This window comes from Pelophylax lessonae (assembly GCF_965119305.1).
Source record: "Pelophylax lessonae genome assembly, chromosome: 6".
Classification (NCBI taxonomy): Eukaryota; Metazoa; Chordata; class Amphibia; order Anura; family Ranidae; genus Pelophylax; species Pelophylax lessonae.
Window position 1 is genome coordinate 295,029,906 of NC_138773.1, and position 22,764 is coordinate 295,052,669.

The window sequence follows — 22,764 nt, forward strand, 5'->3', positions numbered from 1 at the left end:
ACCCTTTTTTGCACATGTTTAAAAAAATCATTTTAGGCCTAAAGATTACATAAAACCTCCAAAACCTTTTTAACAATTTTTTTTTTTTTTAACTAAATTTTTATTTTTTTTCTTCATCATAGGTGCGGCCATTACTGGGGGTGTTTGGAAGCGATCGGGCAGCTAGGGAGTCGCCAGATTGCTTCCATCTGACAACTGGCAGTCGTGGCACCCTTTGACCCTTTCACTGCAGAGCTGTTTTTGCGCTTTTTTTTGCACAAGTTTAAAAAATCAATTTAAGCCTAAAGATGACATAAAACCTCCAAAACATATTTTCTGAAAGCAGATATCCTGGAGAATAAAATGGTAGTAGTTCCAATTTTTATGTTGCGTGATATTAGCGCAACAGTTTAAGAAATGCAAAATATTTATTAAAAAATCGATTAAAGTTAATTTTAGGGCACACAAACACAATAAATTACCCAATTTTTTGTTAAATTAAAGTGCTGCGCTGAAGTAAAATATATAGCCAAAAAAGTGCAGCGCTCTCCTTCAAAAAAGTGCATTCAAATTATAGTGAATAAATAAATATCTGAAAACATTGTAAAAATCATCTATATATAATAAATTTATGTCCATCTTTTCTTTTAGCCACTTCAGGTCCGGAAGGTTTTACCCCCTTAAAGACCAGGCCATTTTTTGCAATACGGCACTGCGTTACTTTAACTAACAATTGTGCGGTCATGCGACACCGTACCTAAATACAATTGATGTCCTTTTTTCCCACAAATAGAGCTTTCTTTTGGTGCTATTTGATCACCTCCGCCGTTTTTAGATTTTGCGCTTTAAACAAAAAAAGAGCGACAATTTAAAAAAAAAAAACACAATATTTTTTACTTTCTGCTATAAAACATTCCCAATAAAAAAATTTTAAAAATCTAATTTTTTTTATCAGTTTAGGTCAATTTGTATTCTGCTACATATTTTTGGTTAAATAAAGCCCAAAAAGCGTATTTTAATTTTTGTTTTTATTAGTAATGGTGGAGATCAGTGTTTTTTAGCAAGACTGTGACATTGCGGTGGACAGATCAGGTCCCTAACTGACATTTTTTTACACTTTTTGGGGACCAGTGACATTAATACAGTAATTAGTGCTAAATAATATGCACTGTTACTGTATAAATGACATTGGCAGGGAAGGGGTTAACACTGGGGGTGATCAAACTTGTTAATGTATGCCTAAATGTGATTACTGACTGTGTGGGGGAAGGGCCATTTTCCTTTCACCACCGTGGACCTTATATACAGTGCCTTGCGAAAGTATTCGGCCCCCTTGAACTTTGCGACCTTTTGCCACATTTCAGGCTTCAAACATAAAGATATAAAACTGTAATTTTTTGTGAAGAATCAACAACAAGTGGGACACAATCATGAAGTGGAATGAAATTTATTGGATATTTCAAACTTTTTTAACAAATAAACTGAAAAATTGGGCGTGCAAAATATTCAGCCCCCTTAAAGAGGAAGTAAACCCTCCTCTGCAATTTTTACCTATAGGTAAGCCTATGATAAGGCTTACCTATAGGTACTGTAAATATCTCCTAATCATGTACCGCTTAGGAGATATTTACCTTACATGCAGCCAGTGACGTCACTGGCGCATGCGCTCTGAAGGAACGGCCGCTGGTGCCGTTCCTTCAGAGCCCCGTGCTGTGACCGTCGGCTCCGCGCACGTGCGCAGGAGTGATGTCACCGTGGCTCCGGGCAATCAGATGGCCGGATGCCGCGATCCCTGAAGACGGGCGACTGAACATGTCGCCCGTCATAGAGGTAAGCGGGCGGCACGGCGGGGGCTCGTTGTAAGGTAAGTATTTCATAATTAGCTAGTATACGATGCATACTAGCTCATTACGTGTTTCTCTTTCAGGTTAAAAAAAAAAAAAGAAATGTTTGGGTTTACAACCTCTTTAAGTTAATACTTTGTAGCGCCACCTTTTGCTGCGATTACAGCTGTAAGTCGCTTGGGGTATGTCTCTATCAGTTTTGCACATCGAGAAACTGAAATTTTTGCCCATTCTTCCTTTCTTCCTTGCAAAACAGCTCAAGCTCAGTGAGGTTGGATGGAGAGCGTTTGTGAATAGCAGTTTTCAGTTCTTTCCACAGATTCTCGATTGGATTCAGGTCTGGACTTTGACTTGGCCATTCTAACACCTGGATATGTTTATTTGTGAACCATTCCATTGTAGATTTTGCTTTATGTTTTGGATCATTGTCTTGTTGGAAGACAAATCTCCGTCCCAGTCTCAAGTCTTTTGCAGACTCCATCAGGTTTTCTTCCAGAATGGTCCTGTATTTTGCTCCATCCATCTTCACATCAATTTTAACCATCTTCCCTGTCCCTGCTGAAGAAAAGCAGGCCCAAACCATGATGCTGCCACCACCATGTTTGACAGTGGGGATGGTGTGTTCAGGGTGATGAGCTTTGTTGCTTTTACGCCAAACATAATGTTTTGCATTGTTGCCAAAAATTTGATTTTGGTTTCATCTGACCAGAGCACCTTCTTCCACATGTTTGGTGTGTCTCCCAGGTGGCTTGTGGCAGACTTTAAACGACACATTTTATGGATATCTTTAAGAAATGGCTTTCTTCTTGCCACTGTTCCATAAAGGCCAGATTTGTGCAGTATACGACTGATTGTTGTCCTATGGACAGAGTCTCCCACCTCAGCTGTAGATCTCTGCAGTTCATCCAGAGTGATCATGAGCCTCTTGGCTGCATCTCTGATCAGTCGTCTCCTTGTGTGAGCTGAAAGTTTAGAGGGACGGCCAGGTCTTCGTAGATTTGCAGTGGTCTGATACTCCTTCCATTTCAATATTATCACTTGCACAGTGCTCCTTGGGATGTTTAAAGCTTGGGAAATCTTTTTGTATCCAAATCCGGCTTTAAACTTCTCCACAACAGTATCTCGGACCTGCCTGGTGTGTTCCTTGTTCTTCATGATGCTCTCTGCGCTTTAAACGGACCTCTGAGACTATCACAGTGCAGGTGCATTTATACGGAGACTTGATTACACACAGGTGGATTCTATTTATCATCATTAGTCATTTAGGTCAACATTGGATCATTCAGAGATCCTCACTGAACTTCTGGAGAGAGTTTGCTGCACTGAAAGTAAAGGGGCTGAATCATTTTGCACGCCCAATTTTTCAGTTTTTTATTTGTTAACAAAGTTTGAAATATCCAATAAATTTCGTTCCACTTCATGATTGTGTCCCACTTGTTGTTAAATCTTCACAAAAAATTACAGTTTTATATCTTTAAGTTTGAAGCCTGAAATGTGGCAAAAGGTCGCAAAGTTCAAGGGGGCCGAATACTTTTGCAAGGCACTGTATATGAAGTAGGGTTTCATAGCCCTATAACACCAGAGGTTAGCACAGTTTCTAATCATCCATCATGGATCTCTGGGGAATTCAACACATCTGACCAGTAGACCATGTTTGATTACAATTCCTCATGACAGGCCACAAATATCCGCCAGACCGCCATCCACCCACAACAATTCATGGTCCTTGTCTTCGGTAAATACAGCAGCATAAAAGGCATTTCATGTCCATTGAATGCCTAATTTTTGGGGCCTTTCATGGCCGACAATTATTTTTTCTGTCAATGCCTAATGTACCTCCAGCCACAGAATACAATGTTCTTAGCTGTCAGGTAAACCCATGTGGGCTAATTTTTGGGGCCTTTTATGGCCAACACTTACTTCTGTATCCTGTGAATGCCTAATGTACCCTCAGCCACAGAATACAACGTTCTTCGCTTTCAGGTAAACCCATGTGGGCTGCATTTATACGGAGACTTGATTACACACAGGTGGATTCTATTTATCATCATTAGTCATTTAGGTCAACATTGGATCATTCAGAGATCCTCACTGAACTTCTGGAGAGAGTTTGCTGCACTGAAAGTAAAGGGGCTGAATAATTTTGCACGCCCAATTTTTCAGTTTTTTATTTGTTAACAAAGTTTGAAATATCCAATACATTTTGTTCCACTTCATGATTGTGTCCCACTTGTTGTTTATTCTTCACAAAAAATTACAGTTTTATATCTTTATGTTTGAAGCCTGAAATGTGGCAAAAGGTTGCAAAGTTCAAGGGGGCCGAATACTTTCGCAAGGCACTGTGTATATATATATATATATATATATATATATATATATATATATTTGTCCCATTATTTTGATCTGGGGCACTATTTGGTACTCCTGACGAAGCTCATTTAATAAACGAAACATGTAGAGTTAAGTTTTTTTAGTTATAGTTTTTTGCAGGTGTTTGGAGGCAGGCATCTTGACATCTAATAAAAACTTGTAATCTGCCAAAAAAGAAGCTCATGTACTTTATTGAGCTTCGAATGTTTTGCTTCAGGCGACAAAACACTCACATGTGGACAGGGGCCATTGAAATGAATGGGATTTTGCTTGTTGGGCATTTTGAAACTTTAGAGATGAGCGTTTTACCAGCTGAAAAACGCTCAGGTGTGAACAGGGCCTAAAACTTGTTTGAATGTGTAGTATAAAAATATATACAGTATGTTCATGGGGCAGCCACATTTTCCTAATACACATATAGGAACAGTTTTCTGCTTAGTAGTGATGTTCATTGCGCATTGATTGCGCTTTACTAGTCTCTTCACTTGGATCACATTTGCTAGGACTAATAAAGCCCAGGTCCCAAGCTACCCACTCCTGCCCTCTAGTGCTACCCGAAACCAAAACCCCCAGCAGTATTTTATGCTAAGATTTTGTACTTACATTTTAATGATGTCATCAGCCCAGTTACATGATGCCAAAGGATCCTCTTTCCCTTTTTTTCTTTCCTTTTGCTGGACGTTTCTCAGTGATGCAGACAGCAGCCATGACTTGATTAAGTCATCACTGCTCTTTGCCCCATTACACAATGAGGACCAATGATACCCTCCATTCACAGTCTGTCCTCATTCTTCTGGATTGAATGATGCTGGGTGTCATTCAACCTAAGTGACTGAGGTATTATTGTGGCAAAAAAAAAAAAAAAAGAGTACTGCAGGTGACAGCTCCAGATTGAAATTGAGTCTTGCAGCCTGTTCTGCGTATTTTCTGCAGGGAGACATTTACATTTTTTTTTATGTAGCACAAGCCATTTTGCTGAATATGGGTCCCCCTGGGTTGCCGCTAGCAACAACAGCACATTTAAGCATGTTCTCCAAGTGTGAGCACTGAGACAATGACCAGTCCAATTTCTTTCGGTTTTTTTGGAATTTATTTGGTAACTTGGATGGGAGAAGGGATGGGATACTCCTGGAACTAAACTAGGCACATTTGGTGGAGACACTTGAATATCGCTGTTTGGCGCTGACTTGACACTGGCTGAAGGCCTATCAACGCTGACTTGATGCTGGTTAACGCTGGCTGGATGCCTGTTAATGCTGAATTGACTTGGGACTGCTTTCTGACTAAAGAAGTCCTCTTCAAGCTCCCCTAAGCACTCCTGCTGAGGTAGCCACTTGAATACACTGCTGCACTGCTGAACACTTCAGGGCCCGCACCAACGCCCCCTTTCTCTCTCTCTAATCTTCAGGGCTTAGACACAGGCACCCCCTTTCTACGCTACCACTACAGGCTAGCTGGCTCCCGGATCCCTCTGACCTTCTGGAGTGGTCCCCTCTCTCAGGCAGACCCCTGGGCAGTTTCGAGTACTCACAACACTGTTTTTCCAGGAAACTTTAGCCCTGCAGCTTCACTCAGTCCACAGCACTCTAGATCCTTCCTGTAACCCAGCTCAGCCTCCGGTCCTCTAGGCTGACCGCTAGGATACCCTCACTTGCTCTGACAGGAGAGATAGCCGTCAGCCTCCTCCTAGGACTCTGCTTCCCGCCAAAGACGACCCGTCACATGCTCCCCCCAAACTTATATCTGATCCCAGGGTGCACCGCAGCAACCTCCGCCCACTGAGACAGCTATAAGCCCGGGTGCACTATTGGACAGGTTTCCTCAACTGCCCAACAAGAGCCCTCATTGGATGCAGTGGGGAGACTCCCCAGACTCAACAGACCACACCTAGAATCACATGACAGCCTAACTCAATGATCAGGCCCCCCTGATAAGCAGACAGGGCCACATATATACTTTTCCTAGCACCGGAGGGTGCTACATTTAAAAAATAGCTTAAAATTGGGCTTAAATTTCCCCAATGAATGCCAACCTTTTTCTTGGGTTAAGTTTGCTCAAATAAAGTTTTTTTTTTTTTCAACTATTTCTTCCACAATGGTCATTGTGCTTAATGAACATAAGCATCATTTTCCATTTACATTTACCTCTAAGCATTGTTCAGTATAGAGCAGAGAAGAAAATTCTCTTTCACGGCCATAGTGCCATTTCCTTGGTGGTTTTCCCAGGAAAGCTGCGCGGTAATCTCCGCTGCTCGGAAAGTGAATTTGTAATGAGGTTGAGCTGTAACAATAGGTGGATGTTGTAGCAAATCAATGATTCATTTATTACAAAACATCTCTTCAAAGGCCGGGAAGACACTCTCCGAGGTGACTGTGATTGTATTGCGCTCCGTGTGACCTGTCAAGAATATTAACATGCCATAAATGAGGAGAGAGAGAAAGTGGAACTGGGAAGGTGTGCGCCGAAATTACAGATAATTTATTCAATAATTACAGCCCACATCCTACAGAGAAAAGTACCAGGGAATGTCTCTTGTCAGTGGTGCTCACATTACATTTGTGCTTTCAGCTCAATATGGGATTACTTCGCTGAGCGAAAATGGGTTCATTTGTCACCCTAATAATGGTAAAAAATGTCTTGTGGTCGTTGTATCCATTATGATGCGACAAAGCATTTTAAATCTGTGTTTTTCTAAGAGGAACCTAAAGTACATCTCCAAGATAAAGCTGTATTGGTTGGAACACCCCCCCCCCTTCCCAGGCAGTAAAAGAAAGAAAAAACAGCTCAAGCTGCAATATTTAGTTTCAGTCGGGAGCAGTCCCCCTCAGTACCTCTTGTTCACCACAAGGTGTCCTCAGTCCTCTAGGTTGAATGACACCTGGCATCACTCAACTTGGAAGACTGAAGACATACTGTGAGTGCAGGGAGGCATTGCTCTGGCCGCTCAGGGGATCAGGATGGCACCCTTTATTTACAGTGCACTGGTGCAGAGAGTGGCACTGATGTGATCACCTCAGCTTCACTCCCTGTATCAGAAAAGACTGACCAACGAGAATAAAAGTCAAAGAGGACCTTGAGGCATCGCATGACCAGCCTGAAGACTTAAAAAAGGTAAGTATTAAAATATAAAAAGCAATTCAAATGCCTGACTATAGGCATTACGGAGTAGATCAGCATTGCCAACCCTTTTTGGCACCCTTCAAAAGTATGCAAAATCTTGAGGCACCCCAGTCTAAAATGTTAAAAACTGTAAATGTTACTTATGAATGGGAAACCTAAAACCTGGCACAATGCACACAACTTTCTAAAATGTCTGAAATTAACTTCACATCAGAGGTTCCCCTATCACATCAGACCCCCTCCCCCCCCCCCCACACTTTTTACATCAGAGTCTCTCATTCACATCAGAGGCCCCCATTACATCAGAGGTTCCCTCATCACATCACTGCCCCCCCCCACCACCACCTTTTACATCAGCAATCCCTCTTCACCTGAGAGGCGCTCCATTACATCAGAGGTCCCCCATCACATCAAAGCCCCCTCCTTCATGTCGGAGACACCTATCACATCAGAATCCACATAATAAATCAGAGCCTCCTTATACATGAGAACCCCTCATCCCATCAGAGTTGTCACTCCATCACCTCCCTCCATCAAAACTCTACCTTTTGGTTCAAGCAATGCAGCAGGAGGTAGGGTGGAGATAGACTTCCATCTTCTCCTGAATGCTAAGAATGACCTTTTATGCCACCGGCTCCAGACCAGAAGCATGCATTGCCATGGTGAGCCAGCCGCTATTTCCATAGCAATAAATGGCACTGTGAGTCCCAGCTCTAGAACATCATCGGTTGGTATGGTTTTGGCAGCTGCCAACTCATGATGCTGATCCAGGCCAAACTGGGTCCCTGTTCACAGCACCCAGGGGAAATCCAGATGATTCCCCAGAATGCCACAGTCAGTTCCCCTGGTTAAGTAACATTGGTGCTGATGACTTCTAAAGAGTTTTTTTTTTTTTTGGCTTCGTGTAGAGGAATGTTACTTTTTGGCACCAGGAGCCCAACTCATGAGCACATGACTTTACCCACTGACTTTCAAATTAAGCATACATCCCTAACACTTAGCCATCTCCTTCCTATTAACTGTGATACTTAACCACTTAAACCCCGGAAGATTTTACCCCCTTCCTGACCAGGGCCTATTTTGCGATTCGGCACTGCTTGACCTTAACGGACAATTGCGCGGTCGTGCGACGCTGTACCTAAACGAATTTGACATCCTTTTTTTCCCACAAACAGAGCTTTCTTTTGGTGGTATTTGATCACCTGTGCGATTTTTTGATCATGCGCTATAAAAAAAAAAAAAGAGCGTCAATTTTGCAAAAATAACAATATTTTTCACATTTTTTTAAATGAAATTCCCCCCAAAAAAATGTAAAAATCAAAATGTTTTAACATTTTCGGCCAATTTGTTTTATGCTACATATGTTTGGTAAAAAAAAATCGCAAAAAGCGTATTTTGATTGGTTTGCGCAAAAGTTATCGCGTTTACTAACAAAGGGAAAGATTTTTGTCATTTTTGTTGTTTTGTTTTTTTAACGCGTAATGGCGGCGATCTGAGATTTTTTTGCGGTACTGCGACATTGCGGCGGACAGATCGGACCCTTGACTGACATTTTTGACACTTTTGGTGTTACCAGTGACATTACTGCAGTAATCAGTGCTATACATATGCACTGTTACTGAAAAATTTCACTGGCAGTGAAGGGGTTAACTTTTTTTGAGAGGGAGGGGTTATGTGTGTCCCTAGGGGGCGTGTTTCTAACTGTGATTGGCTGTGGCTTGAGGTGTAGGAACAGTGATCAACGGTCCTACATAGTAGAACCGTATGATCACTATTTCTACACAGGGGAGAATGACAGGCGGCTTGTTTACATCAGCCGCCTGCCTTTCTCCCTCTCCACCGACGATCGCGAGTGACCGGCGGACGATCGGGTCCGCCAGTCACACGCGCGGGGGGGTCCGTGACTGCACGGGAGCGCGCCTCTGGGGGCGCGCGCTCGCTTCTGAGACCCTCACAGGCTAGTGCGGGGCTGACCGCCGCAGTAAATAGTCGTGCGGCGGTCGGCAAGCGGTTAAAGCTGAACTCCAGCTAATAATAGACAGAAAAATTTCATAGATAAAAAGTTATAAATAAAACAAAAAATTTGCACAGCTCTCTCAGCAGTATTTTATATCTGCGCTTATAATATATCTGCAGTTTTTTTTCCTGGTGCCTCCATGGTAGCACACACATGATTGGTTGTTCCACACATGTGTATACTGCCATAGATAGGCACCAGGAAAGGTAAATTATGGAAAGGTAAGTATTCCATGTTCCAGTTATATCTCCCACAGACCTCCTCAAGTAGATGGCAGTCCTCTTACTTGTTAAATGATAGTCAGTGTCATTCAACCCACTTTCTGATAGGCCAGGGTGTCATGGTCACACCTCCTGAAGGGGTGTCATTGCGCTGGCCTAGGTTCGCAGTGCACACAATGTTGCTTACACATCAATATGACATTCTGTGCTTTAGTAAGGACTACTTAATGATTCTGATAGAACAGAAGATGACATCACATAGCATTAGGGTATCTGTGGATTCTTTTTTAACCACTTTACCACCGGAGGATTTTGCTGTCTTACGTCCAGGCCACTTTTTGCGATTCGGCACTGTGCGACTTTAACTGACAATTGCGCGGTCATGCAACGCCGTACCCAAACGAAATTTACGTCCTTTTTTTCCCACAAACAGAGCTTTCTTTTGGTGGTATTTGATCACCTCTGCGCTTTTTATTTTTTGCGATATTAATAAAAAAATGCGAAAATTTTGAAAAAATAACAATATTTTTCTACTTTGACAGTTAAAAAATATATACTATATTACATTTTTGTCATATATTTAGGCCAAAATGTATTTAGCTACATGTCTTTGACAAAAAAAAATTCTCAATGAGGGTATTTTTAAACGCTTTAAGACCAGAAGGTTTTACCCCATTCCTGACCAGGCCATATTTTGCGATTCGGCACTGCGTATTTTAATGGACAATTGCGCGGTGGTGCAACGCTGTTCCCAAATTAAATTGATGTCCTTTTTTCCCCCACAAATAGAGCTTTCTTTTAGTGGTATTTGATCACCAGTGCGATTTTGCGCTATAAACAAAAAAATAGCGACAATTTTGAAAAAACAACAATATTTTTCACATTTTTTTATATGAAATTCCCCCCAAAAAAATGTAAAAATCAAAATTTTTTATCATTTTAGGCCAATTTGTTTTCTGCTACGTATTTTTGGTTAAAAAAAATCGCAATAAGCGTATTTTTGTTTGCGCAAAAGTTATTGCGTTTGCTAACTAAGGGAAAGATTTCTGTCATTTTTGGTGGTTTTTTTTTTAACGAGTAATGGCGGTGATCTGTGATTTTTGTTGCGGGACTGCGACATTGCGGTGGACAGATCAGACCCTTGACTGACATTTTTGACACTTTTGGGGGTACCAGTGACATTACTACAGTAATCAGTGCTATAAATATGCACTGTTACTTTAAAAATGACACTGGCAGGGAAGGGGTTAATTTTTATTGGAGAGGGAGGGGTTAATGTATGCCTGGTGCTTACTAACGTGTGTGGGGGGAGGGGACTATGTGACACAGGGACAGATCGCAGGTTCAGCTATGCTGAACCCTGTGATCTGTCCCTGCCTGTTTACACAAGCGGGCGGATTTCCACACTAGATCCCCGACGATCGGGGAAGAGCAGCGGTGATCACCGCCGCTCCTCCCATGGCCCGACTCCCGCTGTAACTTAATACAGCGGGTGCGAGCCTCCAGCGGCGCGCCGCCGAGAGAGGGGAATGTCTGGTGACGTAGGTCTACGTCGCCAGACGATAACGAGCCACTTTGCCGCAGTACAGTCAACGTGACTGGTCGGCAAGTGGTTAAATCATGAACTAGTGCTTTTTGCGTTATTGTGTGTTGACTTATTGTGTTGGATTATTGGGTTTAATTTACTTGACTTGCATGGGAAAAAGGTCAACACACTCAACATGCAGCATACTGGTTTCTCACAGCACACTGCAATGCATTGGTAAGAACAAATCCAATTGAAAACAATACATTTCTTCTTGAACATGCATTTTTGCTGCATTTGAAAAGTGAAATAATTCTGAAGTGAACAAGTCTTAAAACTGAATTCCAGGTAAATATAAAAGACACAAATTATTGAAGCTCTGTAATCATAAATACATAAATAAATGCATATTAAGTACTAAATGCATAATAAGTACCTGATTTTGACTCAGTATCACCCCCTACAGTGTGAGAGGAAGAAGCAGTAAAATGAGCCAATCATCTCATGTGCTGAGAGAAGCATATTGATAGGGAGAGAAAGCAGAGTGCCAAAGTGTGAGCTAATCACTGTACTGCTTCTGCTTTCACTGTCTAGTCTCAGGATGGGGTGGGCCCATAAGGACCTGGGCCTAGAGGAAGTGGATTGAATGAGACTGGCCATTAGACTGAGGACATCTAGCGGCAGAAAAAAAGTACTGCAGAGGGAATATCTGAATTGAAGGGGAATGTTTTGTTATTTTATCTTTAATGGCCTCTTAATTTTTATCTTATTTTTACTGGGGTTCTGCTTTAAAAGGAATCCATAAGGCTATAATAACACCTTCAGGGCTTATCCAGATCCATGTATAGCATTGACATGTTGTAAAATATTTCTGGATTTTTCTTCACTTTCAGTCCCAGTGACCTTTTTCACATAAAGAGATTGAAATTCCCTTATGGGGACACAAACAAAAAATAAAAACCTAATTTCTTACCACTCTATCATTAAAGTGATAGTAAAGTATTTATTATTAAATAACAAACAGGTTTATACTTACCTGCTCTGTAGAATTGCACAGAGTGACCCCCGATCCTCCTCTTCTCAGGTCCCTCGCTGGTGCTCCTGGCTCCTCCTCTTCTGTGAGTGCCCTTATAGCAAGCTGCTTGCTAATGGGGGCACTTGTGCGGGCTCGATCTTAAGCTGAGCTGCCTGTGTCCATAGATGCATAGACTCCCTCCTCACTGAATTTGACTGATAGCAGCAGGATCCAATGGCTCCCACTACTGCCTGTCAGTCCTTGTGTGAAGAGGGAGAGAGGAGAGAAGACTGCAGCCGGGCACAGCACTGGATCGAGTGAGGACTCAGGTAAGTATAAGGGGAGTATGAGGGGCGATACTACTACCTAAATCTTTTTTATCCTAAGGCCCCTTTTATACGGGCACCTCCGTTTTGCAGAACCTGCTTGCTCAGCGAGGGAGCTCTTTGCTGATCCCCACTGCTTTCCTCCGTGGGGAAATTGGGTGAAAACAGACCGCCAGTCCGTTTTCATCCCATCTGATCTGTCAGACAGATGGAAAATAGGACCACCATCCGTCTGGATTTTGCGGATCGGATAGAATCGAATAGCGGTGGATGTCAGCGGCACCAGTGGCAGCCCATCCATTAGGGGCACAGGGGCGCCTCTCCCCCTATCCATGCGTCCGGCCCCCTAATCTACATGCAGGGCACCGGACACATGGATTCCAATAGGGGATTTTTTTTTTTAAAGCAAGTGATTAGAGCCAGAGGCTCTAATAGGCTTCAAAAAAGGGTGGGCTTGGGGCACAGAGCACTGCGCCCTGAGCCCACCCAGTTGTATGGCAATAGTGAATAAATATTTGCTACACTGATTCCCCTTCCAGCCAATCAGGAAGAGGGTTGTGAGACCCCTTTCCCGATTAACCAAAAGGAGAAGCGATCTTACTGGCCACTGGCCAGGAAGAGGGAGGAGACGCACGGCAGGCGGCTCAGCCATCCAGCACTCCCCGACTCGGACAGGAGGCAGGTCGGCCAGCTGGCCGCTCCGGGGGGGGCCCCCCAAATTACCCCCCCCGAATTTACCGGATCACCCCGAATTGGTTTTCCGCCCCCCCCCCCCCCCTCATCCCGAATTACCGAGCACCAGCCGCTAACATCCGCAGGGGAGACTGGAGGGTCCAATCAGGTCCGCCTAAAAAAACTGACAAGTGGGCCTGATCAGACAGCCAGTGTTACAGGGGCCTAATGCAAGGAATACATTAAGGTAACAAATGTTGAGGATTTAGAACCACTTTCATTTTAAACTCCAAGCAAGCATCTAATTACACAAATGGAATACACTGCAGTGAGCTGTTTTACCTGCCAAAGAGTTTGTCTCTCTGTCCATCCAATTCTGAGACTGAACAGTGAAGGGAGGAGCAGCAGACTGATGATCTCACCTCCCTGTCACTCTGCTCTCTCTTCCTATTAGCATGCTCCTTGTTAGCACATTGGCTCTGCAGCACAACTGAATGGCTCCGTGTGCTGCTTCTGAGAGTAAATACAGTATATCTTTCTGTCTGTCAATCGCTTACATTATGTATGTTATTTTATTATAAAAATAACACATTATTAACAGCACATTGGCATTTATTGTGAATATTTGTATTTACCGCAGAGATCCGTGACCCTATACATTTACCCTCAGCTGATGGTTTCCTACATTTACACTGAATTCCCAGGTGGATCCTAATATCTTTATCATTTACAGCACGAAGTCCATTTCCATATATAATTGGATATATATTATATATGTCGCTTTAATTTAGGCTTAATGGTCCCTTAAATGCCCCACAAGTGACTGTCCCTGACCCTGCGCCGTGCTCGCAATGTAATCAAAGTTAATTACATATACAAGTGACGGAAAAGGGAAAAAAAATAATTTCTACTTCAATTATCATTTTAATTGTGCAGGTCATTGGACATGACCAGTTATTAGTAAGTTGGTAGATCTGCAATATAATTACATTTCTTAATGATTTTACTATGCCCCACTTTGCTGTCATGGGCAGTTTGTTTTTATATTTTATAATTATTTTTATACTTTGTAAAGGCTTTTGAAGGCTGTATACTAGTAAGATAGATATAGTGATGGGGAACAAAGGACAAAAACCTTGTGTTGCATTTTTAAAGGTTCTTATTTTTATACTAATATTATATGAGATGATATTACTTTGTATTATATTATATTTAGCTATATTTATATAAAATTATACAGTGAGTGTGTGTAAATATATATATATATATATATATATATATATATATATATACACTATATTACCAAAAGTATTGGGACGCCTGCCTTTACACGGACATGAACTTTAATGGCATCCCAGTCTTAGTATGTAGGGTTCAATATTGAGTTGGCCCTCCCTTTGCAGCTATAACAGCTTCAACTCTTCTGGGAAGGCTGTCCACAAGGTTTAGGAATGTGTCTATGGGAATGTTTGACCATTCTTCCAGAAGAGCATTTGTGAGATCAGGCACTGATGTTGGACGAGAAGGCCTGGCTCACATGCTGCTCTATAATTCATCCCAAAGGTGTTCTATCAGGTTAAGGTCAGGCCAGTCATGTTCTGCCACCCCAAACTCGCTCATATATGTCTTTATGGACCTTGCTTTGTGCACTGGTTCAAATTATTTGGTGGGGGGGGGGGGGTTATGGTGTGGGTTTTTTTTTCAGGGGTTGGGTTTGGTCCCTTAGTTCCAGTGAAGGGATCTCTTAAGGCATCAGCATACCAAAACATTTTAGACAATTTCATGCTCCCAACTTTGTGAGAACAGTTTGGGGACGGCTCCTTCCTGTTCCAACATGACTGCGCACCAATGCACAAACAAGGTTTATAAAGACATGGATTAGCATGTTTGGGGTGGAGGAGCTTGGAGTATAAGCTCCATCAGGATGGATGGGGAGCATCGGTGCGCAGCCATTTTCAGATCTCTCCAGAGATGTTCAATTGGGTTCAAGTCTGTGCTCTGGTTGGGCCACTCAAGGACATTCACAGAGTTGTCCCATAGCCGCTCCTTTGTTATCTTGTCTGTGTGCTTAGGGTCGTTGTCCTGTTGGAAGATGAACCTTCGCCCAGTCTGAAGTCCAGAGTGTTCTGGAGCAGGTTTTCATGTAGGATGTCTCTGTACATTTCTGCATTCATCTTTCCCTCGATCCTGACTAGTTTCCCAGTTCCTGCTGCTGAAAAAATATCCCTGCAGTATGATGCTGCCACCACCATGCTTCACTGTAGGGATGTAGGGATGGTATTGGCCAGGTGATGAGCAGTGCCTGGTTTCCTCCAGACATGACCCTTGGCATTTCAGGCCAAAGAGTTCAATTTTTGTTTCATCAGACCAGAGAATTTTGTTTCTCATGGTCTGAGAGTCCTTCAGGTGGCTTTTGTCAAACTCCATGTGGGTTGTCATGTACCTTTTACTTAGAAGTGATTTCCATTTGGCCACTCTACCATACAGGCCTGATTGGTGCAGTGCTGCAGAGATGGTTGTTCTTCTGGAAGGTTCTCCTCTCTCCACAGAGAAACACTGGAGCTCTGTCAGAGTGACCATCGGGTTCTTGGTCACCTCCTTGACTAAGGCTCTTCTGCCCCGATCTCTCAGTTTGGCCGGGCGGCCCACTCTAGAAAGAGTCCTGGTGGTTCCAAACATCTTGTATTTACAGATGATGGAGGCCACTGTGATCATTGGGACCTTTAATGCTGCAGAAATGTTTCTGTACCCTTCCCTAGATCTGTGCCTCCATACAATCCTGTCTCGAGGTCCACAGACAATTCCTTGAACTTTATGGCTTGGTTTGTGCTCTTACATGCACTGTTACCTGTGGGACCTTATATAGACAAGTGTATGTCTTTCCAAATCATGTCCAATCAACTGAATTTACCACATGTGGACTCCAATCAAGTTGTAGAAACATCTCAAGGATGATCAGTGGAAACAGGATGCACCTGTGCTCAATTTTCAGTGTCATGGCAAAGGCTGTGAATACTTATGGACATGGGATTTTTTTTCATTTTAATAAAATTGCAAAGATTTCAAACAAACTTCTTTCACGTTGTCATTGTAGCACTGTCCCCGTAGGTCTTGCTGTATAATGACTTCTTGGGCCTTCTCTGATTACCAGCACACAGTCACTCAGGGAACAGTTCACACATCCCTCCTTTCTCCCGATGGCTCCTCACACAATAAACAGTCCAGGGGTATTGGTTTTTAGTGTTTATTTTGCAACTTGGATGGGGGAAGGGAATAGTGGGATACTCCAACTGTAACTATTCACAATGGATCAGGACAACTCTCACTTGGACTCACCAGGTTGCTTGTGGAAGCAGCTGCACTGCTTAATCCATAGCGCCACATGTATGGAAAGAGTTAGGTCTCCTTGCTCTTTTCTCTCCAGCAGTAGACTTGGTGATCTACATTATCTTTGGGACACTCACTAGCATCCCCTTTAATGACACCCGCCCACTGACTATCCTAGCAGCAGGGGTGGCCCCCCTCAGGTCAGGCCCCTTGACACATATCTGCAGTCACTGTACTGCAGAATTAGATCCTCCAGTGTCTGCCCTTTCAGTCAGCTTCATTGGACATTTCGGTTCAATTCATCACTAGCACTCTCCAGGCCCTCAGGTCGACTACCTGAGGCCGCATGGCACCTCTACAGAGGAGGAGGCAGCCGACCCCTCCCTCCGGCATTCCGCTAACCAGCCGAAAGACCCCAAGCACATGTGCTCCTGGCTTTTATACAGTACCCCAGCATGCCCCAAGTGATCTGCCAAATCACATGGGCTGTATCACATTTTCAGGTTTCCTCCCACTATCCAATATGTCTCCCTATTGGACCAGTATGAAACACTCTGCAGACAGAATGAGTTGCACCTGAGCACATTGAGCAGACCTCACTAACAGATCCTGCTCTCTGGTAGGCAGAGAACAATATAGATTTACCTGCAATCCCACTGGTGAGCAAACAGGACTCAAAACTATACTCTCTCTCTAGCACCTACCTAGAAGGGTGCTACATCATTATGGGGTATCATTTGCAGAATTTTGAGGAAAATATTTTTTTTTTTTAGTTAAAATCAGTATTTTTTGCTAGAAAATTACTTAGAACCTCTAAACATTATATATATATATATATATATATATATATATATATATATATATATATATTTATATATATATATATATATATATAGTGCATTGCGAAAGTATTCGGCCCCCTTGAACTTTTCGACCTTTTTCCACATTTCAGGCTTCAAACATAAAGATATAAAATTGTAATTTTTTGTGAAGATTCAACAACAAGTGGGACACAATTATGAAGTGGAACGAAATTTATTGGATATTTTAAACTTTTTTAACAAATAAAAACCTGAAAAATTGGGCGTGCAAAATTATTCAGCCCCCTTAAGTTAATACTTTGTAGCGCGACCTTGCTGCGATTACAGCTGTAAGTCGCTTGGGGTATGTCTCCATCAGTTTTGCACATCGAGAGACTGAAATTTCCTCCTTGCAAAACAGCTCGAGCTCAGTGAGGTTGGATGGAGAGCGTTTGTGAACAGCAGTTTTCAGTTCTTTCCACAGATTCTCGATTTGATTCAGGTCTGGACTTTGACTTGGCCATTCTAATCTCTGATCAGTCTTCTCCTTGTATGAGCTGAAAGTTTAGAGGGACGGCCAGGTCTTCGTAGATTTGCAGTGGTCTGATACTCCTTCCATTTCAATATTATCGCTTGCACAGCGCTCCTTGGGATGTTTAAATCTTGGGAAATCTTTTTGTATCCAAATCCGGCTTTAAACTTCTCCACAACAGTATCTCGGACCTGCCTGGTGTGTTCCTTGTTCTTCATGATGCTCTCTGCGCTTTAAACTGACCTCTGAGACTATCACAGTGCAGGTGCATTTATACGGAGACTTGATTACACACAGGTGGATTCTATTTATCATCATTAGTCATTTAGGTCAACATTGGATCATTCAGGGATCGTAACTGAACTTCTGAAAAGAGTTTGCTGCCCAATTTTTTCAGTTTTTTATTTGTTAACAAAGTTTGAAATATCCAATAAATTTCGTTCCTCTTCATGATTGTGTCCCACTTGTTGATTCTTCACAAAAAATTACAGTTTTATATCTTTATGTTTGAAGCCTGAAATGTGGCAAAAGGTCGCAAAGTTCAAGGGGGCCGAATACTTTCGCAAGGCACTGTACATACACACACATGTATATACAATATATGTATATAGGATATGCCGAGTGTAATAAAGATTTACAGTATTTAGTGTCCAGCAGACCTCACATAGATCTCATCATACCTGCTTCCACATCATTGTAAAATGATGGACGGGTGGGAACTATTCTTCTGGGAGGACGTCATATGACGTCCTCCCGAGAACGCACCTCGCGTGGCTGTTCCGGGCAATGCTTCAGCACAATCTGTCACCCGCTGCGTCCACTGGACTGGATAATGTCTGATCACTATACTGGTCTGCTGCAAGTGTCATGTGATCTGCTGTGACCAATCACAGCAGATCACATGACAGTTGTTAAACATTGAATAGATTCCTTTTCATGCCAATTTATTGTATACCATTGTGTTGCTAGCTGCGATTGGTCATAGTGATTACATTGTACAGACAGGGCCAATCACAGCCCATTTGTACCATGTGATTATATGTGACCAATCACAGCTAATCACAACTATAGACAGTGTCTACACACTGACATTGATAAAATATTTGCTTATAGCAGTTAAATTCACTGCTATAGAAGCAAGTATAGCATATAAAAAAGGAAAAGAAAATTCATGATCAACTCCCCAGAGTGGTTCAGTGTTACTATGGTAACACTCTATTGCTCTGGCCACAGTATGTAAAAAAAAAAAAATGTAAAAGAAAAAAAAAAAAAAAAAAGAAGAGAAAAAATATTTTAAAAAATTATTAAATATTACTTTTTTTTTACATACTGTGCCAGTCAGTGCCCCTGATCCCCGCCACACCAGTTCAATGATGACACTGTATTGTACTTCACTGGTGACAGTATTCAAAAAATAAAAAAAAACTGAAAACAAAATGTTTTTCTTAATTTTCCAAAAAGTGACAAAATATTTAAACTTTTAAAAAAGCATGCCATGCCCTCTTACTAAATACCTCAGACTGTTTACCTTCCAAAAAGGTCATTGGGGGGGGAGGGGGTATTTCTACTGTCCTGGTGTTTTTTGGCCTCAAGAATTGAGATAGGCTGTCAGTACTTCAGGATTGATCAGTTTTCAAATAAATATATCATAGTTTGTGGACTATAATTTTCACAAAGACTAAATAATATACACTGATATGGGTTTTTTCACCAAAAAAATGTAGCAGAATACAATTTGGCCTAAAACCCCGTTCACACTGGGGCGACCCGACTTTGCCGGGCGACCTGTGAAGTCGCGGTGCGACCTCGGAGCGGCCGGCACGGACTTCATATCATTGAAGTCAATGCAGGTCGCTCCAGTTCGCCCCAAAGAAGCTTGGACCCTTTTTCTAAGTTGGAGCGACTTGTGTCGCTCCTATTAGAATGGGTCCTGTGCTGCTCTATGGCAGGCGACCCACGGCGACTTGTCAGGCGCCCCAGTGAGAACGGGTCTTAATTTATGAAGAAAGATTATTTATTTGGAAAATTGTAACAAAAACTCAGAAAAACGCTTTTTGTTTTTTTTTTTTTTTTTCAAAACATTTGGCCTTTTTTGGTTTATTTAGCAAAAAATAAAAAACACAGTGGTGATAATAGCATCAAAAGAAAGCTCTATTTGTGTGAAAAAAAAAATAACAGAAATTTCACATGGGTACAGTGTTGCATGACTGTGCAATTGTCATTCAAAATATGACAGCTTACAATGCTGCCCGTGCAGGGGGGGGGGGGGGGGGGACTCGGTGGCATTGTTCCCCTTGGGGCTCTGGGCCAGGTGGGCGGGAGCTACCCCTTCCCTTCTCTTCCCATTTGGAAATTTGAACCATAGTTCCACCATTAAATATATATTTTCTCCTATGTATATGTTCTCTCTTGCTTATATATTTACTATTGCCATCTACTATTGTAATATTTTAATGACAATCTTTGAAATTAAGCTCCACTACCCTATTTCTACCCCTGTTTTCTACATCCAGTTGATGTAACTTCGTTGTTATTGTCTTTTTTGATGAAACCAATAAAAATTTATTGATTGAAAAAAAAAAAATATGACAGCTCTGAAAGCTGAAAAATGACATGGGCAGGAAGGGGGCAAAAGTTCCCGGTATTGCAGAGGTTAAGGAGAAACTGTGGTTCTACTTGCTCTTGCCATAATGTGCAGATTCCTACTTGTACATTATGGCAGACTCACCTGGTTGTTTGCCCTCCTCTAGTGCTAACAGGTCCAAGCTGTCCCTCATCACTCCTTCTGCCCCCGGTCTTCACCCGGGTTCCCATCATTTTCCTTCAGCCATTTGGTGGACACTGATGATATAACTTATAAGCATACAAGCAGGAATTACATTGCCCCAGCACCATTCTTGGCATCTTACTGTTGCAGAAAATGGGCTGAGGGTGTACACTGCACCGCGCATGCACTTGCCCATGCCACTATGTTAATGGACATAAAAATTACACTGGATTCTCAAAGCTGCAGTTTGGGAAGCTATGACAGGTTGATTGTGAATGGAGAAAGCAGTGTTCTATGTTTTCTCTGGGGTTGGTAGTTGTGGATCGAGGCCTGGAGCTTGAAGGATCCAAAGAGTATTATGTGGGACAGAACCTTCAGTCTGGTGTCCAGGCTTTGTTAATTGCCGGCAGCCTGTGGAGTGCCCAGGTGTGCAGGGCGATATAAGCTTGATGAGAGTTGCTGCAGTTGGAGTTGCAGTTGTTGCCGCCAGGAGGGAGGCGTGTTTCTGTCTGGAGACCAAGGCAATTCACTTGAGATAACACTCCATGTGGGAGAGGTCCCAGGCTATTGGATTGAGAGTTGGGCCAGGTGAGAGAGTCTGGGAGACTGCAAGAGTCTAGGAGACTAGAGCTGAGGCACCTAGATGAGAGTCCAGGGGCCAGAGGAATCTGCGAGTCTCAGAGGTGTGAGAGCGCCTGGCTCTTGTCTTGGCAGATGGCAGCAGCTTCACCAGTTCTCCAGAACTGACAGGCACTGCCTCTACTTTTCCACACTCCCCTCTGGCTTCCTGGGTTTTCTAATATTTATAACCCCCCTCCCATACAACAGCAGGCTGGTCTTTGAAGGCCTTTTGGGTTGGTTTAACATTGGAGTTCTTTCTGGCTGGAACCACAACTCCCAAAATGCAATCCTCTTAACTGATGATTAATTCAAGTTTATAAAGCTCCATCTTGTGGCAGTAAAAAATAACTTCTTGCAATAAAGATTAACTATGATAATGCATTAGTAAACCTGCACATTTCAGTTATAATGAGCATTGTTACAAAAGCGTGAATGGAACCCTAAAGAGGAAGTAAACCCTCCTCTGACACTTTTACCTATAGGTAAGCCTATGATAAGGCTTACCTATAGGTAGTGTAAATATCTCCTAAACCTGCACCGTTTAGGAGATATTTACCTTACATGCAGCCAGTGACGTCACTGGCGCATGCGCTCTGAAGGAACAGCCCCTGGTGCCGTTTCTTCAGAGCCGGCGCATGCGCTCTGAAGGAACGGCCGCTGGTGCCGTTTCTTCAGAGCCCCGTGCCGTGACCTTCGGCTCCCGCGCGCGTGCGCGGGAGTGACGTCACCGCGGCTCCGGCCAATCAGATGGCCGGATGCCGCAATCCCGGAAGACAGGCGACTGAACATGTCGCTCGTCATACAGGTGAGTGAGCGGCACGGCGGGGGCTCGTTCTGAGGTAAGTATTTCATAATGAGCTAGTATGCGATACACCAGATTTTTTTCGGCCGAAAAGTCGCAGTCGGTTGTCGGAAGAATCATACTAGCAAGCCGACAATCGGCATATCGGACGTTGGCCGAAAATTCACGGCCAACAATCGTTGCGTGTGTACGAGGCTTTAGAGTGGGCTTGTGTAGTGATTGTACTGCAATTGAGGCTGAGTGAGCCTAAGAGCCAGGTGGCTCAGTATTTTTCATTGTTTGTCTTTGCTGAAGAACAACCCCCCATGGGAAACCTGCTATTGTAATGACTTTCTTTCTTTTATTAAAAATGGGCTACCACGCCCTTAAAATGAAGTGTTGACTTAAGTGGACTATACAAATGCATCTACCAGGAGAGCTAAACACCCCCATATCGCAACACTTATGTGCCAGTCAATTGAATTTAAAAGCCAGATAGCATTTTAACAAGCCAGGGAAATGGATTGGATATTGTAGATCCAATAACTTTTTGGATTTCTGTGTTTTGGCCTCCTGGCTCCTGGGATTTGTTGGCACTCACTCACATTTCAGACCTAGTCACCATTCACATGGGAAGGAATAATCAAAGCAATTTTTTTTTTTGTCTTGTAGGACATCAGACACGTTCCCGACACATCATAATGCAGGCAGAAGGAGATGGGAGACCATGTCCGGCTCATCTCACCCAGCACAAGGGATGCCCAGTTTCCCCCTGCTATGTCTGGAGGTTTGGAGAGTGGTCAACGTGTAAAGTAGAGGTATGTACAATTCTGCTTTGTGAATCAAA

General features: G+C 42.8%; 1 protein-coding gene across 2 annotated transcripts in view; it reads left to right on the forward strand.

Moving 5' to 3' along the window:
* Window positions 1-22,764, forward strand: part of THSD7B (thrombospondin type 1 domain containing 7B) — a 925,167-nt gene that overhangs the window by 811,692 nt on the left and 90,711 nt on the right. For both annotated transcript variants that reach the window (XM_082260936.1, XM_082260935.1), the window contains exon 22: window positions 22,590-22,735. In XM_082260936.1, the coding sequence (XP_082117062.1) occupies window positions 22,590-22,735 (146 nt within the window). The remainder of the gene's footprint in view (window positions 1-22,589; window positions 22,736-22,764) is intronic.